The sequence below is a fragment of the Oncorhynchus keta genome, chromosome 32, assembly GCF_023373465.1.
Source record: "Oncorhynchus keta strain PuntledgeMale-10-30-2019 chromosome 32, Oket_V2, whole genome shotgun sequence".
Lineage (NCBI taxonomy): Eukaryota > Metazoa > Chordata > Actinopteri > Salmoniformes > Salmonidae > Oncorhynchus > Oncorhynchus keta.
The window spans coordinates 29,153,163-29,180,874 of record NC_068452.1 but is presented as its reverse complement, the minus strand read 5'-3'; the positions used below and the strand labels follow the sequence as shown (position 1 = coordinate 29,180,874).

Sequence of the window (27,712 nt, the reverse complement as noted above, 5' to 3'; positions counted from 1 at the left end):
CCTACATATTACAAAGAAGGTGTGGCCAAATATATTGTTTAAGTTTCTGTAGCCTACTTGATTAGTCAGGAGGGCTGACGTGCGACCCACGTACCTAGAGGGGCTACTTGATAGAATGTGGTTAGTGAATGGTCTTTTTTACCAAACGTCCATCTACGAAAACAACGGTGTACGGTGTAGCTGCTGCTGTTCATCAGTCAATTCGTCCACATCCAGTGTCAGCGTACAGTTACAAAATGCAAGGCAGGTGCGTCTCTGTAGGATTGCTACTGTATCATTGTATTATAGGCTATGCTGTAATAGTAACGTGTATTTGCACCTGTAAAGCAGACTTTTGCGATAGTGTTGTAATAGTGTTTGCTGCAATGTAGAGTTTGCTGTTTTTACATCTAGAACTCTAATACATATATGTTACTTTTAATGATCTCAGTCATAGATCACTGCACATTGATAACAATGTCACTGTTAATTATGACAAGTTTTTTGTAAATAGCCTAGGTCAGCAATAGTTTACATGTAGGCTTATGCTGAGCCAGTCAACTGGGTTCTCTATGGAGTTTTTCACGCTAGGCTTACACTTACACGCTAGGCTTTTCACTTCAGTGACAAATTACTTCAAAGTTATATACAATTAGACGAGGGTGAATTTAAAGAAACGAACTTTGAGTCTACTTTGAAAGTAGGAAGCATTACTAGCGCATGACAGTGAATGACACTAAACTTGTATCTGGAATTTGGTGGAAGGAGGACTGATTGATTGTAATTTCTCATGCGTTCAGCATTCACATGTGCATTGTGTCAATTGCATAGAGAACTCAATAGTTCTGAAAATATTTGTCATAGCAGAAGAGGAAGTCTCGAAATCATTCTGATCTGTGTAGTTAATCATTTTTTTCATTATTGGTCTTTCTGCCTTTCAATTTGTCAGAGAGTACTTCTCAGTTTATAACTAGTCGTCATGCTCTCTACACCCACACATTTCTGTAGACAGGAAACAGGTTAATTCTGGCCTCGGAAGTGTGAGCTGAGGAGGCTAACTGTACTGTACTGTGTGTTGATGCGGAACTGCAGCATTAGACCGTTTGAGTTTGTATTAATGTAATAGGGTTTTCATGTAGGTTTGTAAATTACATCAATTCATCAATTAAAATGTGTTTATATAATTTCTCCCAAACTTTCCCTATATGTATCGACTTTGGTGTCTGATAGGTTAGGTGTCTCTTATCAAGTGAATTATCAGAAAGTCTTCATGTTTTTATGAGTTGAGGAGAAGTCCCCCCACCTTGGTTGTCTTAGAGTGCATTTGGAAAATATTCAGACCCCTTGACTTTTTTCCACATTTTGTTACATTATTCTAAAATGGATTAAATCGAGTTTCCCCTCATCAATCTACACACAATATCCCAGAATGACAAAGCAAAAATAGTTTTAAAAATGTTTGCAAATGTATTGTAAATGTGAAATATCACATTTACACAAGACCCTTTACTCAGTCATTTTTTGTGTTGCCTTTACCTCCCTTATCTCACCTCATTTGCTCACATCGTATATAGACTTATTTTTCTACTGTATTATTAACTGTATGTTTGCTTTACTCCATGTGTAACTCTGTGTTGTTGTATGTGTCGAACTGCTTTGCTTTATCTTGGCCAGGTCGCAATTGTAAATGAGAACTTGTTCTCAACTAGCCTACCTGGTTAAATAAAGGTGAAATAAATAAAAAATAAAATTTTTGTTGAAGCACCTTTGGCAGCGATTACAGCATCATGTCTTCTTGGGTGTGACGTTACAAACTTGGCACATCTATATTTGAGATCCTCTCAAGCTCTGTCAGGTTGGATGGGGAGCATCGCGGCACAGCTATTTTCAGGTCTTTCCAGAGATGTTCAATCGTGTTCAAGTCCGGGCTCTGGCTGGGCCACTCAAGGACATTCAGAGACTTGTCCCAAAGCCACTCCTGCATTGTCTTGGCTGTGTGCAATTTTAGTCAAGGGGTCTGAATACTTTCCAAAAGTACTGTAAATCCACTGTATACAGTACATGTGGTGTCATCAACTTCTGCTCCATTATCTAGGTGGGAACCCATGATGCTGAAATGTGATGTTTGACCTCCAAATTCTCTTGGGATGAATAAGAAAACAACCCCATGGAACCCTCCAGTAGGTAAACGCTCACTTACTCAGTCTTTGAACTCATACAGTATTTAAATGATTCATATATACTTAGCTCTTTACTGTTTGTCCCTTTTAATTACTTGGGTAGACTGACGTCTAGTAGTAAGAATCCCCACACAGAGGACCACTGTGTTTTTAAACAGAGCTGCTATCTTGTCTAAATATGACATTTGATGTTAATAACTCTATTATTGTAGCTGACAGTATGTCGTCAGCAGTGGAGGCCAGTATGTACAACAGTATTCAGGCCATCCTCAGACAGGCTGCCTCCTCATGCAACAAAGGTACATTATCAGTGCATACAACAATAAAAAGTCAACGATTACCACATTCATCATTATGTGGCATAATTATCTATTATACAATATTAATAGTATTACACAATTTAATAGACTTGAGGACATTATGTGGTCAATTCAGCAGCCTTGTTTGACTTCCTGAAGGTATGCTGAGGTGGACTCTTCATAAGAAGGTGGAGACCCATCCATCTAACAGTGTCTCACTGGTCAGGGTTCTGGTCAAAGAGCTAGAGAAGGTTGGTCTGACACTACCAGAGTATTCTGTTCTTGCAGAATGACACATGGCATGCCCTTTGTCTTCAGAAGTACAATTGGCCATTTTAATTGTCAGTTTGATGATGAAAGCTTCCTTCATTTGTTGATTCAGGTGGAGAGGCTTGACTATAAGATGCATGTCATTCCATTGCTTCACACTCTCAACTACGTTATTATTCAGGTCAGATTAATTTACCTTACCTTCATCTGAAATAACCTTGATCAGAGAGTAGAAGGTCCTGTATTACTGACGTCTAGTTTACTGTGTTATTTCCACGTATCATATTTCTTGTGTTGATTTCCTGGTTATCTTTATCCTGCTTAGAATAATTGTATTGTTCCTTGTTTGTTTTATCTTTGGATGCCCTATTCAAACTACGTGATGTTTGTTTTTACTTTCCAATCAGCTCTGATGTTTGTATCTGATTGTGAAGGCTGCTCTTTTTATTCCTGTGTATCGGCAGCAGTCTAGCCACATTCCATGCAACCTGTTTCAGAGAGTGTATGAGTGCTTCAAACGGCTCCTAACACTTCCAGAGCCCTACTGTACTATCGCACTGGGATACATGAGAGGCATAAAGATGGAGCAGATCACACCAGGTACTCATCACGAGCACTTTACACTTAACATAGTGGCATGTAATGTAGCACAAGCACATTTTAATCATATGAATACAGTATACAGTTCTCCCAACATTTATTTACCTTACTCCATTTGTTCTGCTAAAGCTCCCACCCCTACAATAACTTCCTCCACAGGAGCTTTGTATCAGAGAAGGGTAATTGCTGAGCAGAGCCTAAGGAACATACATTTTCCCCATCAGGAAAAGTGAGTTTAAAACACCCACGAACACGTCTGCCATCAGAAGATATTTTACACTTCCCACTGAAGTCAGTTTGTAGTCACCAGCAACAGCTGACTAATTTAGTCATGGTCATTTCTCATAAGGTGAGGGTGGGGGGTTGTTAGCTTATGTGTGAGCTGTGGTGTCACTTTCCCTTTCACAAACTGATGCTTGTAAATGAGGACTTTCCCGTCAGCTACTCTGAGGTTGTGCTGTATCCACAATAGCTGTGCTTACTGGCTGCCCCTCTGACTGTGTCCCCTGTAGGGTATTTGTGTTTGCAGACCCGGCTGTGTTCTCAGGGTCCCTGTGGCAGGCGGTGAGGGCAGACCTGGTGCTGGCCGGCCCCCAAAGTGACACACTGGCAAGACGGGTGTTACTGCACACTCTGCAGGCTGGACTGGGGAAGGCCTGTCATGGTCCCATACTGACTCAAGCTCTGGAGGTGAGGGAGGTCAATGGGCTTTGATGATATAAGACGTTAATTGATTTCATATCTTGGTATTTGTGTGCATCAGATGGATAATGAAATCACGTGTGTGCCTGCGTGTGTGTGGGCGTGCATGTGTGTGTGTGCCGCAGGATCTAGGAGAAGATGTGGAAAAGTACTTCCAGGAGGTGGTGTTAGCTGTAGAGCAGAGTATAGAGAACGGCGAGGCAGGCCGTGACCAGTACCTAACCAGGCTACAGCACATCTACAGGGACATCCCGACCTCTGCTAACCAAGGTGTGTGTAAAGGAGGATAGTGTTGGGCGTATCCAGATTTTCCTATCAGCATACCGTGCTTACGGTATTACAGGTTTAGTACACAAGGGGGCACCAGAAAACCCATTGGGCGTCTATTACCATAGTGCTAACTAAATTAGCACAAGTCATAGTGAATTTCCATGAAGGCTGCTAGCTTAATATGCTAACAAACGCAAAAATTGCAAAGACAGGCAATCCAGCTCATAAAGTTATACATACACTACCAGTCAAAAGTTTGGACACCTGCTTATTCCAGGGTTTTTCTTTATTTTTACTATTTTCTACATTGTAGAATAGCAGTAAAGACCTCAGAACTATGAAATAACACATATGGAATCATGTAATAACCAAAAAAGTGTTAAACAAATCTCAATGTATTTTATATTTGAGATTCTTCAAAGTAGCCATCCTTTGCCTTGATGACAGCTTTGCACACTTTTGGCATTCTCTCAACCAGCTTCATGAGGTAGTCACCTGGAATGCATTTCAATTAACAGGTGTGCCTTGTTAAAAGTTAATTTGTGGAATTTCTTTCCTTCTTAATGCATTTGAGCCAATCAGTTGTGTTGTGACAAGGTAGGGTTGGTATACAGAAGTTAGCCCTATTTGCTAAAAGACCAAATAAGGCAAGAACAGCTCAAATAAGCAAAGAGAAAAGACAGTCCATAATTACTTTAAGACATGAAGGTCAGTCAATCCGGAAAATGTCAAGAACTTTGAAAGTTTCTTCAAGTGCAGTTGCAAAAACCATCAAGCGCTATGATGAAACTGGCTCTCATGAGGACCGCCACAGGAAAGGAAGACCCAGAGTTACCTCTGCTGCGGAGGATAAGCCCAAATAAATGCTTCACGGAGTTCAAGTAACAGACACATCTCAACATCAACTGTTCAAAGGAGACTGCGTGAATCAGGCCTTCATGGTCAAATTGCTGCAAAGAAACCACTACTAAAGGACACCAATAAGAAGAAGAGACTTGCTTGGGCCAAGAAACACGAGCATTGGACATTAGACCAGTGGAAATCTGTCCTTTGGTCTGATTAGTCCTAATTTGAGAGCTTTGTTTCCAACCGACGTGTCTTTGTGAGACACAGAGTAGGTGAACAGATGATCTCTGCATGTGTAGTTCACACCGTGAAGCATGGAGGAGGAGGTGTGAAGGTGCGGGGGTGCTTTGCTGGTGATACTGTCAATGATTAATTTAGAATTCAAGGCACACTTAACCAGCATGGCTACCACAGCATTCTGCAACAATACGCCATCCCATCTGGTTTTAACTTAGTGGGACTATCATTTGTTTTTCAACAGGACAATGACCAAACACACCTCCAGGCTGTGTAAGGCCTATTTGACCAAGAAGGAGAGTGATGGAATGCTGCATCAGATGACATGCCCTCCACAATCACCCAACCTCAACCCAATTGAGATGGTTTGGGATGAGTTGGACCGCAGAGTGAAGGAAAAGCATAGAGTGGCTACTTCGAAGAATCTCAAATATAAAATATATATTGATTTGTTTAACACTTCTTTGGTTACTACATGATTCCATATGTGTTATTTCATAGTTTTGATGTCGTCACCGTTATTTTACAATGTAGAAAATAGTAAAAAATATAGAAAAACCCTTGAATGAGTAGGTGTGTCCAAACTTTTGACTAGTACTGTATATAAGTAGGAGCTACCGAATGTCATTTTCGTGAGTCTGGACATTTTACAAGTGAATGTGAATGAGAGACAAAAGAACAAAGTTTTGATGTATGCTTGTTTGAAGGAAGAACAGTTCTGGCTCTGGAGTAGCATGTGTACACACTGTGTCTGTGTGGAGTCTGGAATCGCTAGAAGAGGGAAGGAGTAGTAGACAGCCAAGACCATAGAGGAGAAAAAACGCAAGGAAATCACGATAGCATTGGCAGCTGTACAGGTTTCTCAAACACGGCAGAAAGCTAACACCATATGATGCCCCGTCACCTTATTAATTCAGTCACTTACTTAGATAACTAGAAAGTTAAACTTAGGGGTCGGGTTAACGAAGGATTCTGCTTTTTTCACGAAGAAAATAAACAACGCATGAGAAATACCTTGATAAGTTTTATAAACGCAGATATAAAATGCCTCTTAATGTCATTTCTGCTCGGCATCAGACTAATTTTGTGCTTCAGTTGCACTTCTCCACTCAGATGAGAATTCACAAAAGGGCATTCTATCAGCAGACAACCTGGTACTTTTCATTTTAGCCTACATTCCTCAGGCAAAACGCTAGATTAACTTTAATCAAAACATTAGGAAATGTAGCTGGCTACATTCTTTCTATGATAAACATTAGAAATATGTTTTAAAATACCTTGATTTTTCATAGTAAGCTCATTTAGTTGTGTGGCTGCCAGCCAAATAGTGTTGCACTTCCATTGTCATTTGATAAAAAATTCACCTATTTTCTTACACTAATGCATTTTCTGTGAAGGAAAACTATAGTTGCACGCCCCTGATCACTATTTTGAAGCAAAAACACTGTTGCCTTTCAAAGTGAAATATAATACCCCTGTCAATACACAGATGGACTCACCTGCTCCCTATTTCACCCTTTGTGCTATTTACAAACAACCACGTGACTGGCTTAACTGTTCTGGGGAACTACAGTAAGCTTCATAATGTAATATAGTGTGATAAGTGAAATGAAGAACGCGATCTGCTTTATCTCCTAAGGTATTGCGCAAGTTTACTGCAGGTATTTACTTAAAGAATAGCTACAAATATTAAAATGTATTGAAAACCTTCAAAGAAACAGTTTTGACGGTATTGAAAAACCATCCCGTGGCCATTTCTAAATACCCCGGCATACAGTGTTTATTGTAATACCACCGAAGACTAAAGGAGAATAATGAAAGAGATTTGCTGACTGTAACAAACAAGATATTCACTGTGTTATGTTCACTCTCTCTCTGTTCAGACCCAAAGGCCTGTGGCTCTCTTTCTAACACTCCATTGCCCTCGCCAGAGATTCACTTCCACCTGTGGACAAACGAAGAGGAGCTGTGTGAGTCAACATTAGAGAACCTTAGTTTCTAGGGTATTCGAAAGACTTAACAATTCTGTCAAATCAGACTAATAGATAGTGTGGCAATCTTGAATCTTTCATATTTTTCTATAGGGAATGAGCTGGTGAACTTCACCCTCAACGTTTCCACCTCTGAGCGGAACTCTATGTACCAGGAGGAGGAAGAGGAGGATGTTTCTAAGAGGGTTTCCCTCCTGTCTGTTGATAGTGGAATAGAGAAGGACCTGTCTGACATGGAGGAGCGGGAACAGAGGAATCCATTCACTCGGTCACGGTCACCGTGTTTCAGAGGGAGAATGAAGCCAGAAGACAAAATGGCTCTGGTACAGGAAAACATCAAGGGGCCCACCTGTAGCACCCCTCTCCCTAAAGAGGAGGGGAACCATACCGCACGCATAGTGATGATGGGAGACGACAGGGTGCTGGGGAGACTGGCCAAGGCGTATCACTCCATCCGGTAGGAAGTACTTCTACTGTCCCTTAATGTCCCTTAATACCGAGTTTCATCCTCATACATGTGAAATTCAGTTTTTATCCAAAGTGACTTACAGTCATGCGTGCATACATTTTTATGTATAGGTAGTGCTGGAATTTGAACCCACTATCCTGGCGTTGCAAACACCATGCTCTACCAACTGAGAGACAGAGGACTACTGTACACTGTAATTACACTGTAATTCTGTTATTTAGAAATGTGTGTGAACTGTTTTACAATGTGCATTGCTTTTGTGTGCAGAAAAAGGGAGGCAAAACATCTCATCTTGACCAAGAGAGTGAACCTACAGATATACTACATCCCTGTCACTGATGAGCCTATCGTCAATTCACCTGTGAGCAATAATCCATTCCAAAATCCAATAATACCAATCATGTAAAATAAACATCCATCTCATGCTGCACATGTACAGTAACCGGTATGATTTGCTAGGTTATGGAACCAGTCTTTTCTCTTTTTCAGGAAAGCACATCACAAGTTGGAGACAGGTTGTCTCTAGCCTCGTTCTTAGGAAGGGTCGATCCCTGGTACGAAAGCAACATCAACAGTTTGGGAGCCATGATTCCAAAGCTGGCAGGAACGGTAATGAGTCCTAATACATGCATTGTTTTATAAAGTAATCTCATTCTGATCATGATTGTCCAGAAAGATCCATCAAATGGGTTCAAGGCTACCTAAATAGAAAGGGATTTTAAGAGAGAAATAGACATCCAGTCATGTCACTGTGAGACCTAATACTGTGTCTACTATGTGCCATTGCAGCAGTCCAGGCACAGCAGGTCATCAGAACCCAACCACTTCCTTGTGGATGTCCTCTCCTACTACCTTCGCTGTGGCCTACAGCCTGTCCACTTCACACTCTACTCTGTCAAGGTCAGCTCCCTGAGATACATCCACATGTCATAGTCACGTGTGTGCGTGTGTGATAGCAGCAAGATGATACACAAACATATGGCAGCCCATGAATAGTTCATACCGAAGAGTTCATAGCCCAGTATAACATAATGATTACGGTTATCATCAGGGGTTAAATTGGGAATTTGGAGGTTGGAAAGCCCTACTTGATGAAGGGGGGAGTTGAAGTTAGGGTTACAGCTAGAGCTAGGGTTAAGTTTGTGGTTGGGGCTAGGTTTAGGGTTGAACCGGGATGTGGACATGAAGCTAGCATTATGGTTAGGGTTGAGGCTAGGTTTAGGGTTGACCCGGGATGTGGACATGAAGCTAGCATTATGGTTAGGGTTGAGGCTAGGTTAAGGTTTGAACCGGGATGTGGACATGAAGCTAGCATTATGGTTAGGGTTGAGGCTAGGTTAAGGGTTGAACTGGAATGTGGACATGAATCTAGGGTTAGGGTTGTGGTTGAGGGTTAGGGTTTAACAAGGATGTGAACATGAAGCTAGGGTTAGGGTTGTGGTTGAGGGTTAGGGTTTAACAAGGATGTGGACATGAAGCTAGGGTTAGGGTTGTGGTTGAGGGTTAGGGTTTAACAAGGATGTGGACATGAAGCTAGGGTTAGGGTTGTGGTTGAGGGTTAGGGTTTAACAAGGATGTGGACATGAAGCTAGGGTTAGGGTTGTGGTTGAGGGTTAGGGTTTAACAAGGATGTGGACATGAAGCTAGGGTTAGGGTTGTGGTTGAGGGTTAGGGTTTAACAAGGATGTGGACATGAAGCTAGGGTTAGGGTTGTGGTTGAGGGTTAGGGTTTAACAAGAAGCTTGTTCTTGTTGCCCTGTTGTGTTTTTAGATCTCTGTCTCTGGCCAGACTGGCAGCCCTGTGAACGAGGTGTTTGTGTCCCACCTGGATGCTGAGTTCCCGGAGTTTAAAACACTCAGAGAAAATCTAAAACAAGGTACTGTTGTCACAACTGTGAATGCAGCATGAACCGTGTTGTCAGGACAGGGACAGAAACTAGATGGTCCTGTTACTGAATCTGTTGGTGATTGCATAATGTCTCTCTGCAGAGAGATCTAGTCTGCGACGAACAAGGAAGACACATGGAACCTGTGGAGCGGTGGTTTCTATGAATTACACTAAGGTACTTTCTGAAGGCTTTCTTCCCTATGTGTGTTATAGAGTATTTGATTAGTCGTTAGTGGATGTGTTCATGCTTGGTTAGTGTAGTCACAGTATCATTGTAATAATTTTGGAACAAGTAGTACACATTTAAATGAAAAGTAACAACTATGGAAATATCTAGATATCCTTTAAATCCGTATGGCATAATGTCTTAACTACAGTACCAAATGTGTCTGTGTCTCAAATGCTTTCTGCAGGTCTCCTTGAGCAAACAAGAGGTTGTCCAGGGAATGTCAGTCATGACATGTGGAGTGGTCATCAGTGCAATATCACCTAATGAAACAGAAGGTTTGCATTAAAACATGCAGTAACGACCTAGCGGTTCTCAATAGCAACTTGGTTTCATTACCTCAAATCAGCAATTTGTCATCCCTACTTTCCCTAGGTCTTGATTCCCTAACTGTCCATTTTGACAGTACAAATCCAAGATGCTGCACGGTAAGGATATTTCTGAATGAATGATAATAAATCATTGAGACCCCAGTAATACCATATGGAAAGTACTAAAACTGTCAGTCAGGCAACACACTGCCAGATGTGGTTTCTTGATCTTATTCTCACCTCCAAAGTAGATTATTGATTAAGGCAATTATATATAATGGTAGAGGTTTGATTTGAGCCCATAAATGCAAAGAGGGTAGACATACAGTACTGCAGTTTGGAGTCACATCCCACAATAATTTTTGCTCCTAACCTATCAGGATATTTAATTTGACCATGCTGTGTTCACAGGACATCAGAACCCAAAACATTAAAATCAGAATCCTGGAGGATAAGACCTTCACTGTCTGTCTGGACAAAGACTGTCGCAGGAAATACACACATGTGCAAAGGTCAGAGAGCACACTCATCAGCAATATAATGCCATGATGCTCTACCATCTCTACTATTGATGAATGCTATACAGTAGTTATTTAGTTGTCTTTTACAGAGAATTTCCCTGTGCTCACACTGCAATAACTAAGTAACTAATACTCCTCTACAGCATTGAGATCTCTCCATGTTTGGATCCAGGGTATTGCCTCCAGACAAGTTCCAAGTTCAGTGTGGGAGAGGAGAGGGAGGCGGGGCTGAGCAAATACATGTGCAAGATCCTGCCTCTGCCAATCAACACCTTCGCTGGCATCAACCACTGAGGGGATTTGATTATTTAGCCCGGGCTCTGTCCAAGGCGTGAGCCAGGTGCTCCGCTCTGGCCAAAGGCGAAGTAAGCTCAAAACAAAAGTGACATCGGTTATGCCCGTGGAGTAATGAGTAGGATTCTGTGTTTTCACATGCGAAAGGGATTTATTTTGATTAAAAAAGTGGTTTATCTGCCTTCCCAATGAAATCTAGTTTGAAAATTCTAACATATATTTTATGAAAAGAGCTGTTGTATGTATTTAAAAAATATTTTTTATTATGATCCCCATTAGCTGTTGCAAAAGCAGCAGCTACTTTTCCTGGGTTCCACTCAAAACATGAAACATGATATAATACAGAATATTAATAGACAAAAACAGCTCAAGCACAGAACTACATAAAAAAAACTTTTGGAATACACAAGTAGCCTACATATCAGTACATACACGCAAACTATCTAGGTGAAATAGGGGGGAGGTGTTGTGCTGTGAGGGGTTACTTTATCTGTTTTTTTAAAACCAGGTTTGCTGTTTATTTGAGCAGTATAAGATAATGGCTCAATATAATACTGTACGCTTTCTCAAATTTGATCTGGGTTTGGAGACTGTGAAAAGACCCCTGGTGGCATGTCTGGTGGGGTATGTGTGTGTGTCAGTTGTGTGTAGATTGACAATGCAAACAATTTGGGATTTTCAACACAATGTTTCTTATAAAAAGAAGAAGTGATGCAGTCGGTCTCTCCTTTATATCAGCCCTCTGTGTCACGCCTGCGCCCACTCTTACCCCCTGGCACTCGAAGGTGCCAGGTTCTCCAGCAAAGCACACTCCTGCCATCATCATTACACACACCTGCCTTTCCCCCGTCATGCGCATCAGAGATTTTTGGATTCACCTGGACTCAATCACCTCTGTCATTACCTTCCCTATATTTGTCTGGTTCCCCGCTCTGTTCCCTGCTTCTGCATTAATTGTTGTTTGTCTTTGTTTACCCGTGTGCTGACACTGTTCCTGATTAAATGTTTGACTCCCCGTACCTGCTTCTCATCTCCAGCATTGGTCATTACACTCTGACTACAATGATAAGTAAGACGTGCCGCTCTGTTCTGGGCCATATGTTTTGACCATGATAGTTGACAATCTAAGATGACGCCAAGTAATTTAGTCTCCTCAACTTGTTCAACAGCCACACCATTCATTACCCGAGGTTTAGAACTTAGGGAATGATTTGTACCAAATACAATGCTCTTAGTTTTAAACAATAGTTTATTACTGGCCACCCAACAGACTGCAGCTCTTTGTTTCAGTGACTTCATTAGCTGTGGTTGCTGATGTGTATATGGTTGAATCATCAGCATGGACACACATGCTTTGCTTAATGCCAGTGGCAGGTCATTAGTAAAAAATAGAAAAGAGTGGAGAGCCTAGAGAGCTGCCCTGCGGTACAACACTCTTTTACATATTTGACATTAGAGAAGCTTCCATTAAAGAAACCCCTTTGAGTTATATTAGATAGATAGCTCTGAATCCACAATATGGCAGAGGTTGAAAAACCATAACACATGTGTTTTTTTTCAACAACAGGTTATGGTCAATAATATCAAAGGCTGCACTGAAATCTAACAGTACAGGTCCCACAATCTTATTATTAATTTCTTTCAACCAATCATCTGTAATTTGTGTCAGTGCAGTACATGTTGAGTGCCCTTCTCTATAAGCATACTGCTTGTCTGTTGTTAATTTGTTTACAGAGAAATATCATTGTATTTGGTCAAACCCATTTTCCCCCCAACAGTTTGCTAAGAGCTGGTAGCAAGTTTATAAGTCTGCTGTTAGAACCAGTAAAGGCCACTTTACCACTCTTGGGTATCTGAATAACCTTGGCTTCCCTCCAAGCCTGAGGACAAAGAATTTCCTCTAGGCTCAGATTAAAGAGATGAAAGTGGCTATAGAGTCAGCTACCATCCTCAGTAGCTTTCCATCTAAGTTGTTATTGCCAGGAGGTTTGTCATGATTGATCGATAAAAAATATTTCCCCACCTCCCCCACACTAACTTTACAAAATTCAAACTTCCAATGCTTTTCATTCATTATTTTTTATTTTTTATGCATGAATATGATGGCTCACTATTCATTGTTGGCATTTCCTGCCTAAGTTTGCCCACTTTGCCAATGAAGTAATCATTAAAATAATTACCAACATCAAATGGTTTTGTGCTGAATAAGCCATCTGATTCAATGAAAGATGGGGTTGAATTTGTCTTTCTGCCCATAATTTCATTTGAAGTCCTACAAAATGTTTCATATAATTGATCTTGGCTTCATAATACAGTTTATTCTTCTTTTTGATGCATTTAGTCACATACTTTCTCAGTTTGTAGTAAGTCAGCCAGTCAGATGTGCAGACAGACTTATTAACCACTCCTTTAGCCTCATCTCTTTCAACCAATTTTTCAATTCTTCATCAATCCATGGAGCCTTAACAGTTCTAACAGTCCGTTTCTTAATTAACAGGGACATGTTTATTAATAATTGGAAGAAGCAGTATCATAAATTCATCAAGTGCAATGTCATTAACCATATAAGACCAACAATTATTTTTTTGCATCATCCACATTAAAGTCACAGCAAAATATTTTGTATTATCTCTTATATGCTATTTTAGGCCCAGCTTTTGGGACTTTAGCTTTCCTGGATATAGCCACTATATTGTGATCACTACATCCAATGGGTACGGATACAGCTTTAGAACAAAGTTGTACAGTATTAGTAAAAGTGCGATCATTAAAGTGGATGATCTTGTTCCTGTAGTGTTTGTAAACCCCCTGGTTGTTTGTTTCTGAGTGATGCAACATGTGCCTAGTAGACAACATGACGGAGCAGATTACTGTTCAATTTGAGAATTGCGCTCATTCCCTCACCACTTTTGCCCATTCACGTCATGGGCCATAGACAGGTGACTAGCCTCTAACACACCAGCTGCAATGAAAATTTGATTCATCGTTTTGACGGTTAACCATTGTAGCCTACTGATGTTAGTGGTTGTTTTTGGCTCTATTGAATTAGCTTACAGTTTTTTATTGAAGGTTTGATTGGGGGCATATGGCCCATTATATCTTTATTTTCAGTGATTTCAGTAATTCTTCGAATATAGGCATTCATTAGTTAAATAAAAACAAATATGATTACATCCTCAATGTTAAATATTATTGCTATTTACCTATTCTTGATTTTAAGCTATATTGCATTATTTACCAGGTATTCAAACATTAACCAAATAGTAAATGTACATGTTAGCTACTGTTTGAAATATGTTTATAAGGATTTCTATACATATTATTTGTATGTATTCACAGTGCGTGCTCTGTATGAAGATAGTCTGTGAGACTGCGAGTTCACTTGGCTGGCAGCCATGAAGAGGAACAAGCAGATCAACATTAAGGGTGCTCAAGCCCTCGCCAGCACCTTCCACTTCCTGTATTCTTGTGCCAGAGCTTGCATCCATTCCTTCCTCACCCTGTACCTCAGATACCTGGGCCTCACTCCCTCCATGACGGGCCTTCTCATGAGCACCAAGCATCTCATGTCCCTGGTCTGGAGCCCTCTGGCCAGCTTTCTGTCCAAACACTACAACAAGAGGAGGGCAGTGATTACAGGGTCTCTGGTCTGTTCAGCAGGGGCAGCCCTCATACTCCTGCTTATCCCATCCACAGGCGTTGAGACGCTGACCAGTCACTGCAACATCTCTCACCTCAGTGTGAGCTCCACTGAAGAGCTGAGTGACTATGTGCGTGTTGTTGGCAGTGTAATGTCTACCACCCACACTACCATTGTGTCCCAGTCAGCAACACATGAATCTTCACCTACAGAGACAACCATTGACACTGTGTCTTCTGCTGTTTCAATGAGCAAAGCCACAACCTACACACTTCAGCTGCAACATTCCAACAATGTGACTTCTCAGTGGTCACACGTGAATGTATCTGTGGCCAACCACAGTAAAGGAGGGAAGAGAAATGTCTTAAGAGTCCCACCACAGCGCCTCCAAGACTTCACCCACAGTGAGAGGAGGGTTAGCAGGTCAGCAGAAAAGGAGAAGCAGAGGGAGAAGGATGAGGCCCGCTTAGAGTTCCTGGACAGCCTCAAAGTTATGGACGTCCAGCACCAGCTCTTCTTCATGCTCCTCATCATGGTGTCGATATGGGAGCTGATGGCCGCCCCTCTGGAATGGACAGTGGACGATGGGCTCTATGAGCATTTGGATTTTGTGGATGCGTCTGATCGCTATAGTAGTACAGGAGTGTGGGGGTTGCTTGGGGCTGTGTGTGGGGTGAGTGGTGCAGGACTGCTGGTGAGCCACCTGGACTGCCTCATTGGCTCACACACACCCAGGGAAGCTGTCCACTTCTACTCCTATGCAGCTGTGACAACACTGGCCGTGCCTGTGGTGGCCTTCCTGCCCCTCTACCTAAACAAGAAGCGTAGTCGCTCCACTGGGCTCTTCAAAGCTTTACAGCTGGTGCGAGGGGACCTCCGTGCCCTGCTGTGTGCTGCCACTACCTTCCTAATGGGGCTGGCGGGGTCTGCGGTGGATGACTTCCTGCTGTGGCAGATGCAGGACCATGGGAGCAGCGAGCTGCACATGGGCCTCTCTTTGGCCGTAGCGTTGCTCTCCCGGGCCGCCTTCCCTCTGCTGAGTGGTCGGGTGTCGAAGCTCCTGAGCTCAGGCAGGGTGCTGCTGGTGGGGACGGCCTGCCTGGCCCTGTAGTGCCTCTACTACTCCTTCCTGTGGGGCCCATGGGCTGCAATACCTGTCCAGGTGCTGAGCTGCTTCAGCAGTGGCGCCCTCTGGTGGGCAGTGCAAGTGCAGTGCGAGGACGTGACCACGCCGGGCACAGAGAGGAGCGTGAGGAGGGTCTACCAGGCCCTCTCTCTGGACCTGGGGGCAGGGCTGGGCAGCATGGCCGGGGGGTTTGTTGTCCACAGGTTTGGGGTATATGTGCTATTCAGAGGGGTAGCGGTGATGCTGCTCCAGTGGAAAGCCCCACCCCAACGCAGGATCAACTACTCCCGCCTCCTCGCTTCTGACACCAGTGAAGTGAGCGAATCAGAGTCGGAGCAGGAGACAGACTGGCTGGAGAAAGCCATGGAGGATGACGAGCAATAATAACATGGGTTGGAGTATAAATCATTAGACCTAAGGAACAATATGCAACATAATGGAAGGAGGACAGTATAAATTCTGCTCCTGGAGGATTCCACCACCACTTACGGACATGTCACTCTTCATTTAGTCTGCCTTCTTGCTGCTCCACAAACTGCTAAGTGAATCTGTCGCAGGCTGGTTTAATTGAAAACTCAGTATTGCTTTTTAATTCTCTTTACTGCAGCTTTATTCATTTAGTGCTAATGCTCTAGTATTCCCCACCTGCCAGAAGGCGTTTAGCCTTCTTCAGTTAAACTAAACACATGGACTGCAGTCCTCACTATTGCACTGGAGGTAGATCCATTGTGAATGCAGAGTGATGATAAACTGTCATTTGCATAAGTTATCAAGAAACTCTGGATAGCAAATAACGGAGAATAATTAGATGTGGGCAGGTGACTGTGCAAGTGCTTATGAGTGTTACTACGGTCCACGTTAGGCAGCTTTACTGTCTCTAACATAAGGCCTCTTGAGTGCAGGTGTGGTCTTTGGGCGAGACAAAACCCTGGACTAACAGACTCCTCCTGTATGTGTGGTTTAGCCTGCTCTCACATGACAATGATACTTACTGTCTTGAGTCCACTGTGAAAATGTTATGTTTTGTTCAACTGTAGTAGAACTCACCCCTTGGGTCAGTTTCCCAACTAAACATGAAGTGCCTCTTGTGTGGGGGAAGTATTAGAAGCTATCTGTGGTTGGTTGCTGAACTTGTAGGTTAGATGGTGTTTGCTAAACATGTATTTCAAAGGATGTTTGCCAAACTTGCCACAGGTGACTTGGCCCATTTTGACCTGACTGTTATTTCAGCATATCTGCCAGAGACACTAATATAGTTTAGCACCTCTCCCTGAAACATTTGTCTAATTTACAGTGCTTGGAGTGGATATAACAGTACATTATATACAGTGGTTGATATACATGTCCAATGAATAGTAGTATATCAATAAAAAGATTAGTATTATTGTGCCTTGAAGACATTCTCAAATATTGATGACTGGCATTATAATACATTTTGTTTATCTGATGTTTATTGATACATTGTAAGTCAATGCAGTGGACAGTATATGTCAATACCTCACAACAGCATAGTGTCAAACATCAGAAAATGTCTTGTAGTGTTTTTAAAGAACACAAGCAGGAAACCCAATGCCTCTTGTGTCAATATCAATACGCCTTAATGTAACAAAGCAAAGGTCAGCGTCTGCTAAATGACTTAAATGTAAATGTAAATGTGGAACTCCTCTTGAATCTTTGTATTTGGCCTTGTCTGTCATGACTCATGACCGTGGAGAACAGTCAGTTGAGTGAAAAGGAGCTGTCAGCCTGACGGTGGTCCTCCTGGGGGGTGACATGTCACCTCATGAAATTGACTGAACTCTTTTATATTTTGTATCTGTCCGTGTACTGTAGACCTATAGGATACTGCTCTCTACTGATGACTTTAGTCTGAAGTCCCTGTGTGTACACAGCTGCTGGATCAGTTTATAGGGTAAGTGATGTTGCCCTGGGCTTGGAGTGCTTCCACCTACTGGCCAGAGGCAGCACCTGCTACCAGCCCATTCTCTCCAGACCAGACAGAGCTGGCTGACAGCCCCATTCAGTGAACACTGATGAGGCTTCCAATACAGCAGCATCTGCTCCCTCCTCACCAGTCAGTCCTCAAGGGCCCTGCAGGATGAAATCATGTCAGCTCCAGCATAAACTCAATCCGGCATGGAAAATTAATGGTGGAAGCTGTGAATGTTATTAATTCTTTCATTTTTTTTGAGGTGGGGGAATATTGATCCCCTCCTAACCTTACCTTTGCAAGTCACAAGGTGGCGCTTCACGTTCAACTTCAGTAATTTGACTCGAGCTGTGTCCGTGGTGCTGAAATCACACTATTCTGCAAATACATAGCCGACGTTCAACATGTATTCTCCACGTGGTGATGGTGTTTCCTTATGGCCACGTAAATAAATAGGCTGCGCCGTGTAATTACATTTTCAAATAGGCTAAAGTAGGCTAAGGGTATTTATCTGCTACTGATTTATCATTATCAAGCCTGAAGTCGTTCAAACCGAAGAAATGGAAAAGGAGCGAAAATCCTCCAAACAATATGGGTCTTTGGAACGAAGCAAATTGGATGGAAAAGCTGATAAGAAGGGTGAGCCTTTGAAAAATGCTTAATTATATACAGTACATAGCATAGAAAGTTGTATATATGCGGGCTGCCTTTTTATCTATTCTACTCTGAGTTTGTTTTGCATGAGGATAAATTGAGTTTGATAGAACGTGGTGCTGAAATCTTAACGTTTAATAAGTCTATTTTCCTTACAAAAAATCCAATATGTTTTGTGATTTGGAGACTTTATGAAGATTATATTTGATACTCAAAATGAGCTCCAGGTATACATTGAATACTTGCATTCAATTCAGATGAGATGCACTTGTTGTCATATTCTAAATGGCTATAAGGCTCAAAATCTTACTCTGGTCCATGTGCTGATCATAAAATGAAACACTTGACTGGGTTAATGACACTCATTGGTGAGTGGAATGGAGTAGTGATCTGATATTCTTGTGTAATGTCTGTTTTCTTCTTCTGTACTAGTAGAATCATTACATGAACATAGACCATGGATACTGTTACTGCATTTAGGAGTGAAAGCCATAACGGGAAGACAGATAGATAGATCGATTCGATCTGAGAGTGAGAATTATTTTCTGAAAAGACAACAGAGCGTGCAGGAGGCAGGGAGTACACTTTAAAATGACATCTGGAGGCTGGGGGCAGCAAGGCGAACTAAAGAGCGACTTTGTTTGGAATTAGTAGGCAAAATGATGGGAATTCAGAGTGTTTGAACTGAGGCTGAGGAAGTCTTTGTTTTACTTCCTCTTAGTGTTTTCGGTATGCAGAGGGGCTCAGTAGAGTGGACTGGTATCCTAAAGGAAGACGTGAAACTGCTGTTCTGACTCATTGTGTTACTCTGTCTGTACAGGTGCAGTGTGAGGATATGACTCACCTTTGCCTCTAGCTGTGACTCTTCACAGGCGACACAGGGAGAGACAGTGATGAGTCTCTAAAAAGGTGAACAGGAACGGAGTATAGCCAGCCACACACAGAGCCCTGGTAAAGCTCTGGTAATCCAAAATGACATTTTGAAATCCAATTGTGAGGAGCAATTTTCACAATAGGGGCAGAATATTGCCTCCAGGGGAAAGGCACACACAGCAGGCAACCCACGATCAAAACACAGACGTCAAGCTTGAACTGAGGATTTCTTCAAGATGCGTAATTAGTGAAGATCCATTGGGGGAAAAAACTATCAGGAGCTGCTAAAACGTAAATGATGATATGTGTGTGTTAGATGGCATTAGCCTTGTTATCCCTGGTGATTTGGCCTCTGTTCTCACCTAGTGTTGTCTTTTCTGACAAGGTGAAGTAATTAAGAGCCAATTGCAGCACTGTTGGAGGAGTTATAACTGGTCTGTGAGGAGGCTGCAGGATGAACAGCAATGATGCATTACTGGGCTTTCAGTGGGCTGCAGGATTACATAGTGGTGAGGAGTCTACCTGGGCGCCTGGAGGTCAGAGGGAGTTGTTGACTCTTCAGGGCAGTTCACTATGGGAGGTGTCCTGAGTTGTCTCATTAAACTAATGTTAACTAAGAACACAATAGCATTGGATCAGAAAAGCCCCTCTGTAACAATAGACTAAAGAAGGACATCTCAGCCTTTTAATCCAAAACTGAGATCCGAGTCATTTGTCATCATCAAGCTGCCTCAAATTCCCCTCACCATCATGCTCAGTTCTTTCACTCATCCCCAGCCAGTGTAGCGCAAGTCGCAAGTCTGTAGAGCGTTACACTGAGCAATGGATGGTTTATTCCAATTATCCAACCCATCGTCTGTTGTAGGATGGAGCATTTCTAGACCAAATGAAGAGGAATCTACATGATTATCAGTTATTGTAAACTAGTCCTAATTCCAAATGATTTATTGTTGTAGTTGCCCAATATACGTTAATGCACCAGTTGGTTATGCATTGTTTACGTATGTATAGTGTTTGACAGTTCTAAGCCACTGCAGGTTGAGATGACTATAACGGAGATGATTATATTCAGTGTGTCATATCATCTTGGGAAACTAGGATCTCCTCACGGATAGCAATCACAGCGCTTCACAGACTATGACCAATGAAACAGACCGGCCCCCTCCTGGCACCACTGCCAAATTAGGAAATGTTAATGAGACTGCACGAGTCTACTCAACTGATGACCTTAACCAGTTCATTATAGATTCTAGAAATGTACTAGTTCATGGGTGCTCAGCATCTCTTTCCTACTTTAATTGTCACTGATTCTGTCTTCTTTCTCATTGTCTGAGATTATTTCTCATTGTTCATGAAACTCAGACATGTATCAATATCCTGAATTCAACTGTTTAGCGAGAGCTGCCATCCCAATCTCAGCACCACTGAGTCTCTGCCCAGCCTGGCAGTGTGCCACTCAGAAAGGCACGTTCCCTCCATGCTGTCCCACTGGGGGTGGAAACCCAGGAAGCGTGTTGCACACATGCTGTAATTAAGGCAGGCTGAAGACACACACTCACCACCATGCACACACCCACCCACCACTTATGTTGCTGCCATACTTTTTACTATTGTTGTTGTTATTATTATTATTATTTATCCTGGTCACCAGTCACTTTCTCATAATCTCTGCCTACATGTACATATCTACCTCAATACTCCAGTATCCCTGTACATTGTACATTTGGTGCTGGCACTAACCCTGTATATAGCTTATTTATTTTTTCTCATGTTTTGTTTTAGTTTTTTCTTAGTTATACTATTTTGATATTGAATACTTCACTGTTGGGTAGGGTTTGCAAGTTAAGCATTTCACTGTACTTGTGCATGTGACAAATGAAACTTCTATGACACGATCATGTTGTGTTAGGATAGGTGGCGCAAGCAGAATAAGCAGTCATTTGTTCCCATTTTTTGTGCTGATGACCAGTACTATGTCAATGTAGCAGTAGAATAACTTGCTAATACATTAAATTACCAAAGGTATGTGGACACCTGCTGGTCGAACATCTCATTCCATTCCATCTCATTAATATGGAGTTGGTCCCCCTTTGCTGCTATAACAGCCTCCACTCTTCTGGGAAGGCTTTCCACTAGATGTTGGAACACTGTTGCAGGGTCTTGCTTCCATTCAGCCACAAGAGCATTAGTGAGGTCGAGCACTGATTTTTGGCTGATTAGGCCTGTTTGATGGGGTTGAGGTCAGAGCTCTGTGTAGGCCAGTCAAGTTCTTCCACACCTCAACAAACCATTTCTGTATGGACATCGCTCTGAAACAGGAAAGGGTCTTCCACAAACTGTTGCCATAAAGTTGAAAGCACAGAATCATCGATAATGTCATTGTATGCTGTAGCATTAAGATTTCCCTTCACTGGAACTAAGGGGCTTAACTGAACCATGAAGAAACAGCCACAGACACATTATTCCTCCTCCACCAAAGTTTACAGTTGGAACTATGCATTGGAGCAGGTAGCGTTCTCCCGGCATCCGCCAAACCCAGTTTTGTCCGTCAGACTACCAGATGGTGAAGCGTGATTCATCACTTCCAAGAACTCATTTCCACTGCTCCAGAGTCCAATGGCAGCGAGCTTTACACCACTCCAGCCGATGCTTGGCATTGCACATGGTGATCTTAGGCTTGTGTGCGGCTGCTCAGCCATGAAACCCCATATCATGAAGATCCCAACGAACAGTTATTGTGCTGACGTTGCTTCCAGAGGCAGTTTGGAACTCGGTAGTGAGTGCTGCAACCGAGGACAGACGATTTCTGCGCGTTATGAGCTTCAGCACTCGCCGGTCCTGTTCTGTAAGCTTGTGTGGCCTACCACTTCGCGGCTGAGGCGTTGTTGCTCCTAGACGTTTCCACTTCACAATAACCACTTACAGTTGACCGGAGCAGCTCTAGCAGGGCAGAAATTTGACGAACTGACTTGTTGGAAAAGTGGCATCCTATGACGGTGCCACGTTGTAAGTCACTGAGCTCTTCAGTATGGGCCATTCTACTGACAATGTTTTTATATACAGTGTATCTTTGTTTTCTTGTTTCCCTTCCAGCAGAGGAAGACATTGTCTCAATGGCGGACTCCACCATCACAATAGATCACATCGAAGGGGAGCTTTTCAGAATCGAGCGGATACGTGATGTTCTAGTACGGAGGGAATCCGAACTAAGATACATGTGAGCATTTTTTTAAAATAACTATCCAATCATACCAACACTCAGTTTCGGACTCTTTTGGTGATTTATCAAAGCCCTCTAGTATGAGGTAGAAGAACAGGATACACATGTTGGGCCTTTTCAGTCACACATAACATCCATGCCCTGGCTCCTTGTGGAATGGGTTGGTGTTGGAACTGTAGCAGGTTTTCACAGGGCTCATTTAGGGTTGATCCCCTCAGACTTGGTGACGCTCCACATATGACAGCATCGAGCGATTGTGCATGAAGGCGAATACTGTGTAGAGGACAGCAGCCTGCTGTCCTATTAGTCTACCAGCTCAGCTCGTACACTTGTCTCAACTGCACATGGACTTTGTTCTAAGAACAAACGGTTTTATACTCCTCTCTGTCCGATCCCCTTGTCTGTAATGTTTCTTCTTCATTACTGTGACATGTACAGGGGAAAGAGGGGAGAGATTCAGAGAAAAGATAATGATGCTGGGTATGGGGAGGTCCAGTTTCTGGGGAGATGTGCACCGATGCGTACAGTAGCCTACATTCTCACTGTTCCTCCTCAAGACCTTAACTTTCTGTGTTGGAGCTGACATATAAGAAACCCTCGAAGTAAAACATCCTATGGGATTTCTGTGAGAATCAGTGTGATTACTGAACACTAACCCTGCTCTACACTAACAATAATCACTATTGGCCTGGTAAACAACCGCACTTCCGCTCACCATTAAGTAGATGAGCACAGCGGCACAGAGAGCTTTTCTCACTTCTTACTGTATCTGTGATTCCTCGCCTTTCATCTCCAGGGACAGGAGCATATTGACGCCAGTCGCTGCAGCGCTCAAGGTCTTTTCAAGGCTGACCACAGCTCTAACAGAGAGAAACTGACAGTGATAGCATAATACCTTTGTTCATGTGGAAAGGTAATTACTGTTAGGTTTCTGATGTGTAAAGTAGCTTGTTTCCTTATCTACTTAGGTGGAAGTGAAATTAAAAACTAACAACATGACATGGTTTACTTATGGAATTAAATGAGAACTCTCATTTGCATGCAGTGCATTAGGTGTATGCAGTTCAGTGTGTATTCTTTGATGCTGTAGGCCCCACGAGGTGCTTTATTGTGAACGTGTAATGTCGGGATGCAACTTCAGACACAATGACAGAGCAATACAAGGGGAATCCATATTAAAGCACGTACACAATATCTATGCAAATAAGCTGTGATGCAGGTACTGTATTGGTCACTCCTATGAAGTGGCTTGAAAATAATAACACATTTCCTGTGTTTAAAGGGCTTGGGGCATGTTTATCTAGGAGTTCATTTTCCTCTTATTGTCTGATGGAAAAGCCCAGTTATCCAGGGCCTCAGTGTCTGACCAGTATTGTTTACTTAAACCTCCCTACCTGAGTCAATTAGTGAAATGAGATATGATGCAGCTGCAGCTCAGATAGATGGGGAGTGACTCATTCTCAGAGGCCCTGTGGCATCCGAGTTAATTCAGCTAATAAACCCTCAGGCAACAATAATTTCAGTCCACCTGGGAAGAGGAGAAAGCTAATTTAGTTCGCCATTTCCACTGAAGTGGTTTCTGTCTGTAGGATAGGCTAATATGGTTATTGCTATCATGTCTATGTTTACCAATCTGAAATGGGAAATCGCTTAAATTCTATAGCGTTACATTCTACTATGTATTTGTCCATTTAAATGTACTATGTTCAAATCGCTTGTGGAGTCACAAAATTGTATTTTTAAATAAAAGTAATTATCTCTACACTCATCTAGAGTATCTCTCCCAGTCTCCTAGCTCTGCCTGTCAGGCAGTTTTTTCAGTCGGCAGCAATTATTTTTTAATCGCTATAATTCGCTGTTGTTATATTGACCACGTTCTAATGGAGGAGTCATTGCAGAAGCTGAGAGCTTTAGGAAAGTTATGCCTCAGTAGACAGGACAACTCCAGGGTTGTCTGGCACATTGTGGTCCCAGGGGAAGGGTGATCACATCAGAAGGTCCTCTATGTCACAACCCTTATTACTGCCCAGCAGGATCTGTCTGACTGTAGTGACTGTCTGTCCTTAAGTGTTAACCCTAGTGTGGGGTTATACATGCAAGCCACAGTGTCTTCAGATAGACCACTCAACACTGGAGCCAGCATCATTGTATCTTTAAGACTACAATCTCTCCGTCCTCTGTATTGTAGCATTCTGTATGGGCTTCAATCGTTCTGTCAATAAGAGCAATTAGGATTGATTCCTGAGTGTCAGACTAAGTGTAGTACAGGGAGAAGAACAGCCACTGTATTGACAGTCGATATGTGACAGGATCCGATTCTCACCTCGTCCTGGGTTCTCTTCCTCTGGGTCATACTAAATGGCTGTGAAGAGAGATTGCCTTTGAAGTATATCAATGTGGTTTATGATTGAGAATGAAATAGATTCCTCCATTTTTTCCCCTCAGGATGGACGACATTCAGCTTTGCAAGGAAATCACACGGCTGAAAAAAGAACTTCAGAAGCTGGTGTCTGTTTCAGGTAGGCTACTCTTAGAAAAAAAGTGTTCCAAAAAGGTTATTTGACTGTTCCCTTAAGAGAACCCTTTTTGGTTCCAGGTAGAAGCCATTTTGGTTCCAGGTATAACCGTTTTGATTTCCAAGTAGAACCCTCTGTGGAAAAGGTTCTACATGGAACACAAAAGGGTTATTATACCTGTGACCAAAAGGGTTCTATCTGGAACCAAAAAGGGTTCTTCAACCCCTTTTGGTTTCTAGATGGCATATTTTTTATGTGAGGTGACTCTCTCTCTGTGTGAGGTGAGGTGTTCAATTCACATTATAGAGAGCACACACTCGCTTTGCCAGAAAATGAGGAAATATCTGCATCAATAGGGCTTATGGTCCAGCTAGTGCTCTAAGAAAACTAATAATAAAAGATTTGCAGGACAGACAAGCAGAAGATTTGGAGCACAGCGTCCTCATTATCTCAGCTTATCATTTCAATGTTTCAGCCCCAGCCTCTCTCTGGTTTATCTCACATTTGGTATGTTAGATCCAGTGGTAATGCTATCCACGCCACTTTCTCAGTATTATAACAGGAACACCATGCACAGTCATCTGGTGGTTACAGATCCATCAGCCTAAGATTCATTTGCCTGGTTCTTAATCTTGAACTGGAGCTGTATCAATGCTTAATGTTTCCTAACATCTATGATTACTATATGAACTGTCTGTGACTGCTGTATGACCACTCCATGACTAGACTGTCTGTATGACTCCAGACACAGACAAATCCAACGAGGACCGGCAGAGGGAGGAGGAGTTGCTGCAGCAGATCCACAAGCTGGTGGAGACCAGGGACTTCCTGGTGGATGACGTGGAGTTTGAGAGGCTCAGGTGAGTGCTGCCATGATCTTAAAGGCAAGGGGGTTTGGGCCATCATGTTCTGAAAGGCAAGGGCTACCGTAGCTATCCATGTTGCCGAAGTAGCATCTAGTGACTATTAATATTGGTGACACAGTCATTGTCACCTCTGAGCCATACTGTATCTGAGCCAGTTGGGGAACATTCTTCCATGTTCGCTGTCAATGTGAATTAAACCCACATGATCGATCTGTTGAGGTGGATTTAAAAGGGTATTTTTGACTTCTGTGGTTTATAGAGTATTGTATTCTCTCTAGAAGCTGGGTTGAGCGTTGTGTGTTGCTCAGTGTATATTTAGTGTAAATAACAGTGAGTCACACGGAGGAAGCAAGCCCCTTCCACATTGCATGTGTTTACAGCGCTAAATTAGCTGTCTTGCATGTCAGGCATCCCTGCTTCTCTGACTACAAGTCTGAGTGACACTTTTGACAGCTCTCAGAAAGGTGGGTGATACGTGGGAAGCAGATACTTAATAATTTACAGTAAAGTGATGTTGACAGTAGAAAATCATGAAGAGAAAATGATGCATTGTTAAAGTGAATTCACACCATCCACACATATGAACAAATGTCAGAGGTGTTCTTTTATGCCTCTGTCTCTGTCCAGTTGTTTGGTTGGTTATTTGTTAATTTTGTGTGTGTGTGTGTGTGTGTGTGTGTGTGTGTGTGTGTGTGTGTGTGTGTGTGTGTGTGTGTGTGTGTGTGTGTGTGTGTGTGTGTGTGTGTGTGTGTGTGTGTGTGTGTGTGTGTGTGTGTGTGTGTGTGTGTGTGTGTGTGTGTGCGCATGCTTATGTATGACTGTGTTTTATGGCAACAGGGGCTGTGAAAGCTATAGGAAGATTTTACCCTTTGTTAACTGTGCTCATACCACTAAATCTCCTTCAACAGGGAGATAGAGGAGGACAAAGAAATGGCTGATTTCTTGCAGTCTAAATTCTCAAAGACCTCAAAGAAAAAAGGTATGTGCAAATGTGTTACCATAGTGTTGTGTAGTCAAGGTTCAAATATGAAGCTTCCTTATGTGCAGTTAGTCCAAGACGCATTGAATGAACCAAGTTAAAATATGATAACATTAACAATGGTGATGATGATGATAATGATGTCTCTTTTTTCCCCAGATGTCACAGAGGACCGAAGGATGACCTCCAAAGCCCAGCAGACTTCGTCCACTCCCTTCGTCACCAAAACTGGTCTCACCCTTCTGAAGGAGTGTTGCGGCTTCACATGCTCTGTCATGTAGACTCCCTGCCCTGTGGAGAGACGGAGACACGTTGTTGGTTTCTGGATGGGGTTATTTGTGTTGAGTGGGCAGACAGAGCTCTCATACTTCGACTATAACCCTAAACATATGTACAGTGACGGTTGGGACTGTGTTCCCATCAATTAATTTATTGCTGGGTCATTGCACCAATTTAGTGCATTTTGAGAAGTTTAAAAAAAAAAAAAATTAAATTTCAGCAAATTTTTACATTCTGTAATATATATATGTCATATATATGACTGAGTCAAATAGGCTATATAAATGTCACATATATGACTGAGTCAAATAGGCTATATATATGTCATATATATGACTGAGTCAAATAGGCTATAGATATGTCATATATATGACTGAGTCAAATAGGCTATATATATGTCATATATATGACTGAGTCAAATAGGCTATATATATGTCATATATATGACTGAGTCAAATAGGCTATAGATATGTCATATATATGACTGAGTCAAATAGGCTATATATATGTCATATATATGACTGAGTCAAATAGGCTATATAAATG

The 27,712-nt window shown here is 42.3% G+C and overlaps 2 protein-coding genes and 1 pseudogene across 8 annotated transcripts; all 3 read left to right on the top strand.

The window, feature by feature from the left end:
- The first annotated feature begins 50 nt into the window (after positions 1 to 50).
- On the top strand, positions 51 to 12,102 carry pik3r6b (phosphoinositide-3-kinase, regulatory subunit 6b). Of its 6 annotated transcripts, none has more exons than XM_035747893.2 (20): positions 51 to 247; positions 2,075 to 2,163; positions 2,372 to 2,458; positions 2,618 to 2,709; positions 2,841 to 2,909; positions 3,193 to 3,328; positions 3,488 to 3,557; positions 3,841 to 4,018; positions 4,156 to 4,300; positions 7,267 to 7,353; positions 7,468 to 7,831; positions 8,111 to 8,204; positions 8,333 to 8,452; positions 8,636 to 8,743; positions 9,615 to 9,720; positions 9,833 to 9,906; positions 10,145 to 10,235; positions 10,333 to 10,385; positions 10,680 to 10,780; positions 10,933 to 12,102. In XM_035747893.2, exons 2-20 carry the CDS (start codon positions 2,127 to 2,129, stop codon positions 11,081 to 11,083), a joined length of 2,163 nt encoding a protein of 720 aa, XP_035603786.2. In that variant the 5' UTR covers positions 51 to 247; positions 2,075 to 2,126; the 3' UTR covers positions 11,084 to 12,102. The 6 variants fall into 6 exon arrangements, with proteins under 6 accessions (XP_035603786.2, XP_035603788.2, XP_035603784.2 ...); XM_035747895.2 differs by having other exon boundaries at positions 52 to 243; positions 2,075 to 2,159; positions 8,633 to 8,743; XM_035747891.2 differs by having other exon boundaries at positions 52 to 243; positions 8,633 to 8,743.
- A 2,376-nt stretch (positions 12,103 to 14,478) lies between these two features.
- On the top strand, positions 14,479 to 17,133 carry LOC118364663 (major facilitator superfamily domain-containing protein 6-like; annotated as a pseudogene).
- Positions 17,134 to 18,125: 992 nt separating this feature from the next.
- Positions 18,126 to 27,531, top strand: zgc:171844 (uncharacterized protein LOC100151763 homolog). 2 transcript variants are annotated; one of them, XM_052490262.1, is made up of 6 exons: positions 18,126 to 18,418; positions 22,403 to 22,523; positions 24,972 to 25,045; positions 25,788 to 25,902; positions 26,817 to 26,887; positions 27,047 to 27,531. In XM_052490262.1, the coding sequence occupies exons 1-6, from the start codon at positions 18,340 to 18,342 to the stop codon at positions 27,166 to 27,168; spliced, it is 582 nt and encodes a 193-aa protein (XP_052346222.1). In that variant the 5' UTR covers positions 18,126 to 18,339; the 3' UTR covers positions 27,169 to 27,531. The 2 variants fall into 2 exon arrangements, with proteins under 2 accessions (XP_052346222.1, XP_052346221.1); XM_052490261.1 differs by having other exon boundaries at positions 22,400 to 22,523.
- The last annotated feature ends 181 nt before the right edge of the window (positions 27,532 to 27,712 follow it).

Excerpts from the sequence above, each read along its gene's own strand:
- zgc:171844 (XM_052490261.1), top strand. The coding sequence starts at position 18,340 with ATGGAAAAGGAGCGAAAATCCTCCAAACAATATGGGTCTTTGGAACGA. Across the intron at positions 25,046-25,787 it reads GAAGCTGGTGTCTGTTTCAG|ACACAGACAAATCCAACGAG; the intron begins GTAGGCTACTCT and ends GTATGACTCCAG. Across the intron at positions 25,903-26,816 it reads GTGGAGTTTGAGAGGCTCAG|GGAGATAGAGGAGGACAAAG; the intron begins GTGAGTGCTGCC and ends CTCCTTCAACAG.
- pik3r6b (XM_035747891.2), top strand. The coding sequence starts at position 2,127 with ATGAATAAGAAAACAACCCCATGGAACCCTCCAGTAG. Across the intron at positions 2,459-2,617 it reads TGCCTCCTCATGCAACAAAG|GTATGCTGAGGTGGACTCTT; the intron begins GTACATTATCAG and ends GACTTCCTGAAG. Across the intron at positions 4,019-4,155 it reads TACTGACTCAAGCTCTGGAG|GATCTAGGAGAAGATGTGGA; the intron begins GTGAGGGAGGTC and ends TGTGTGCCGCAG.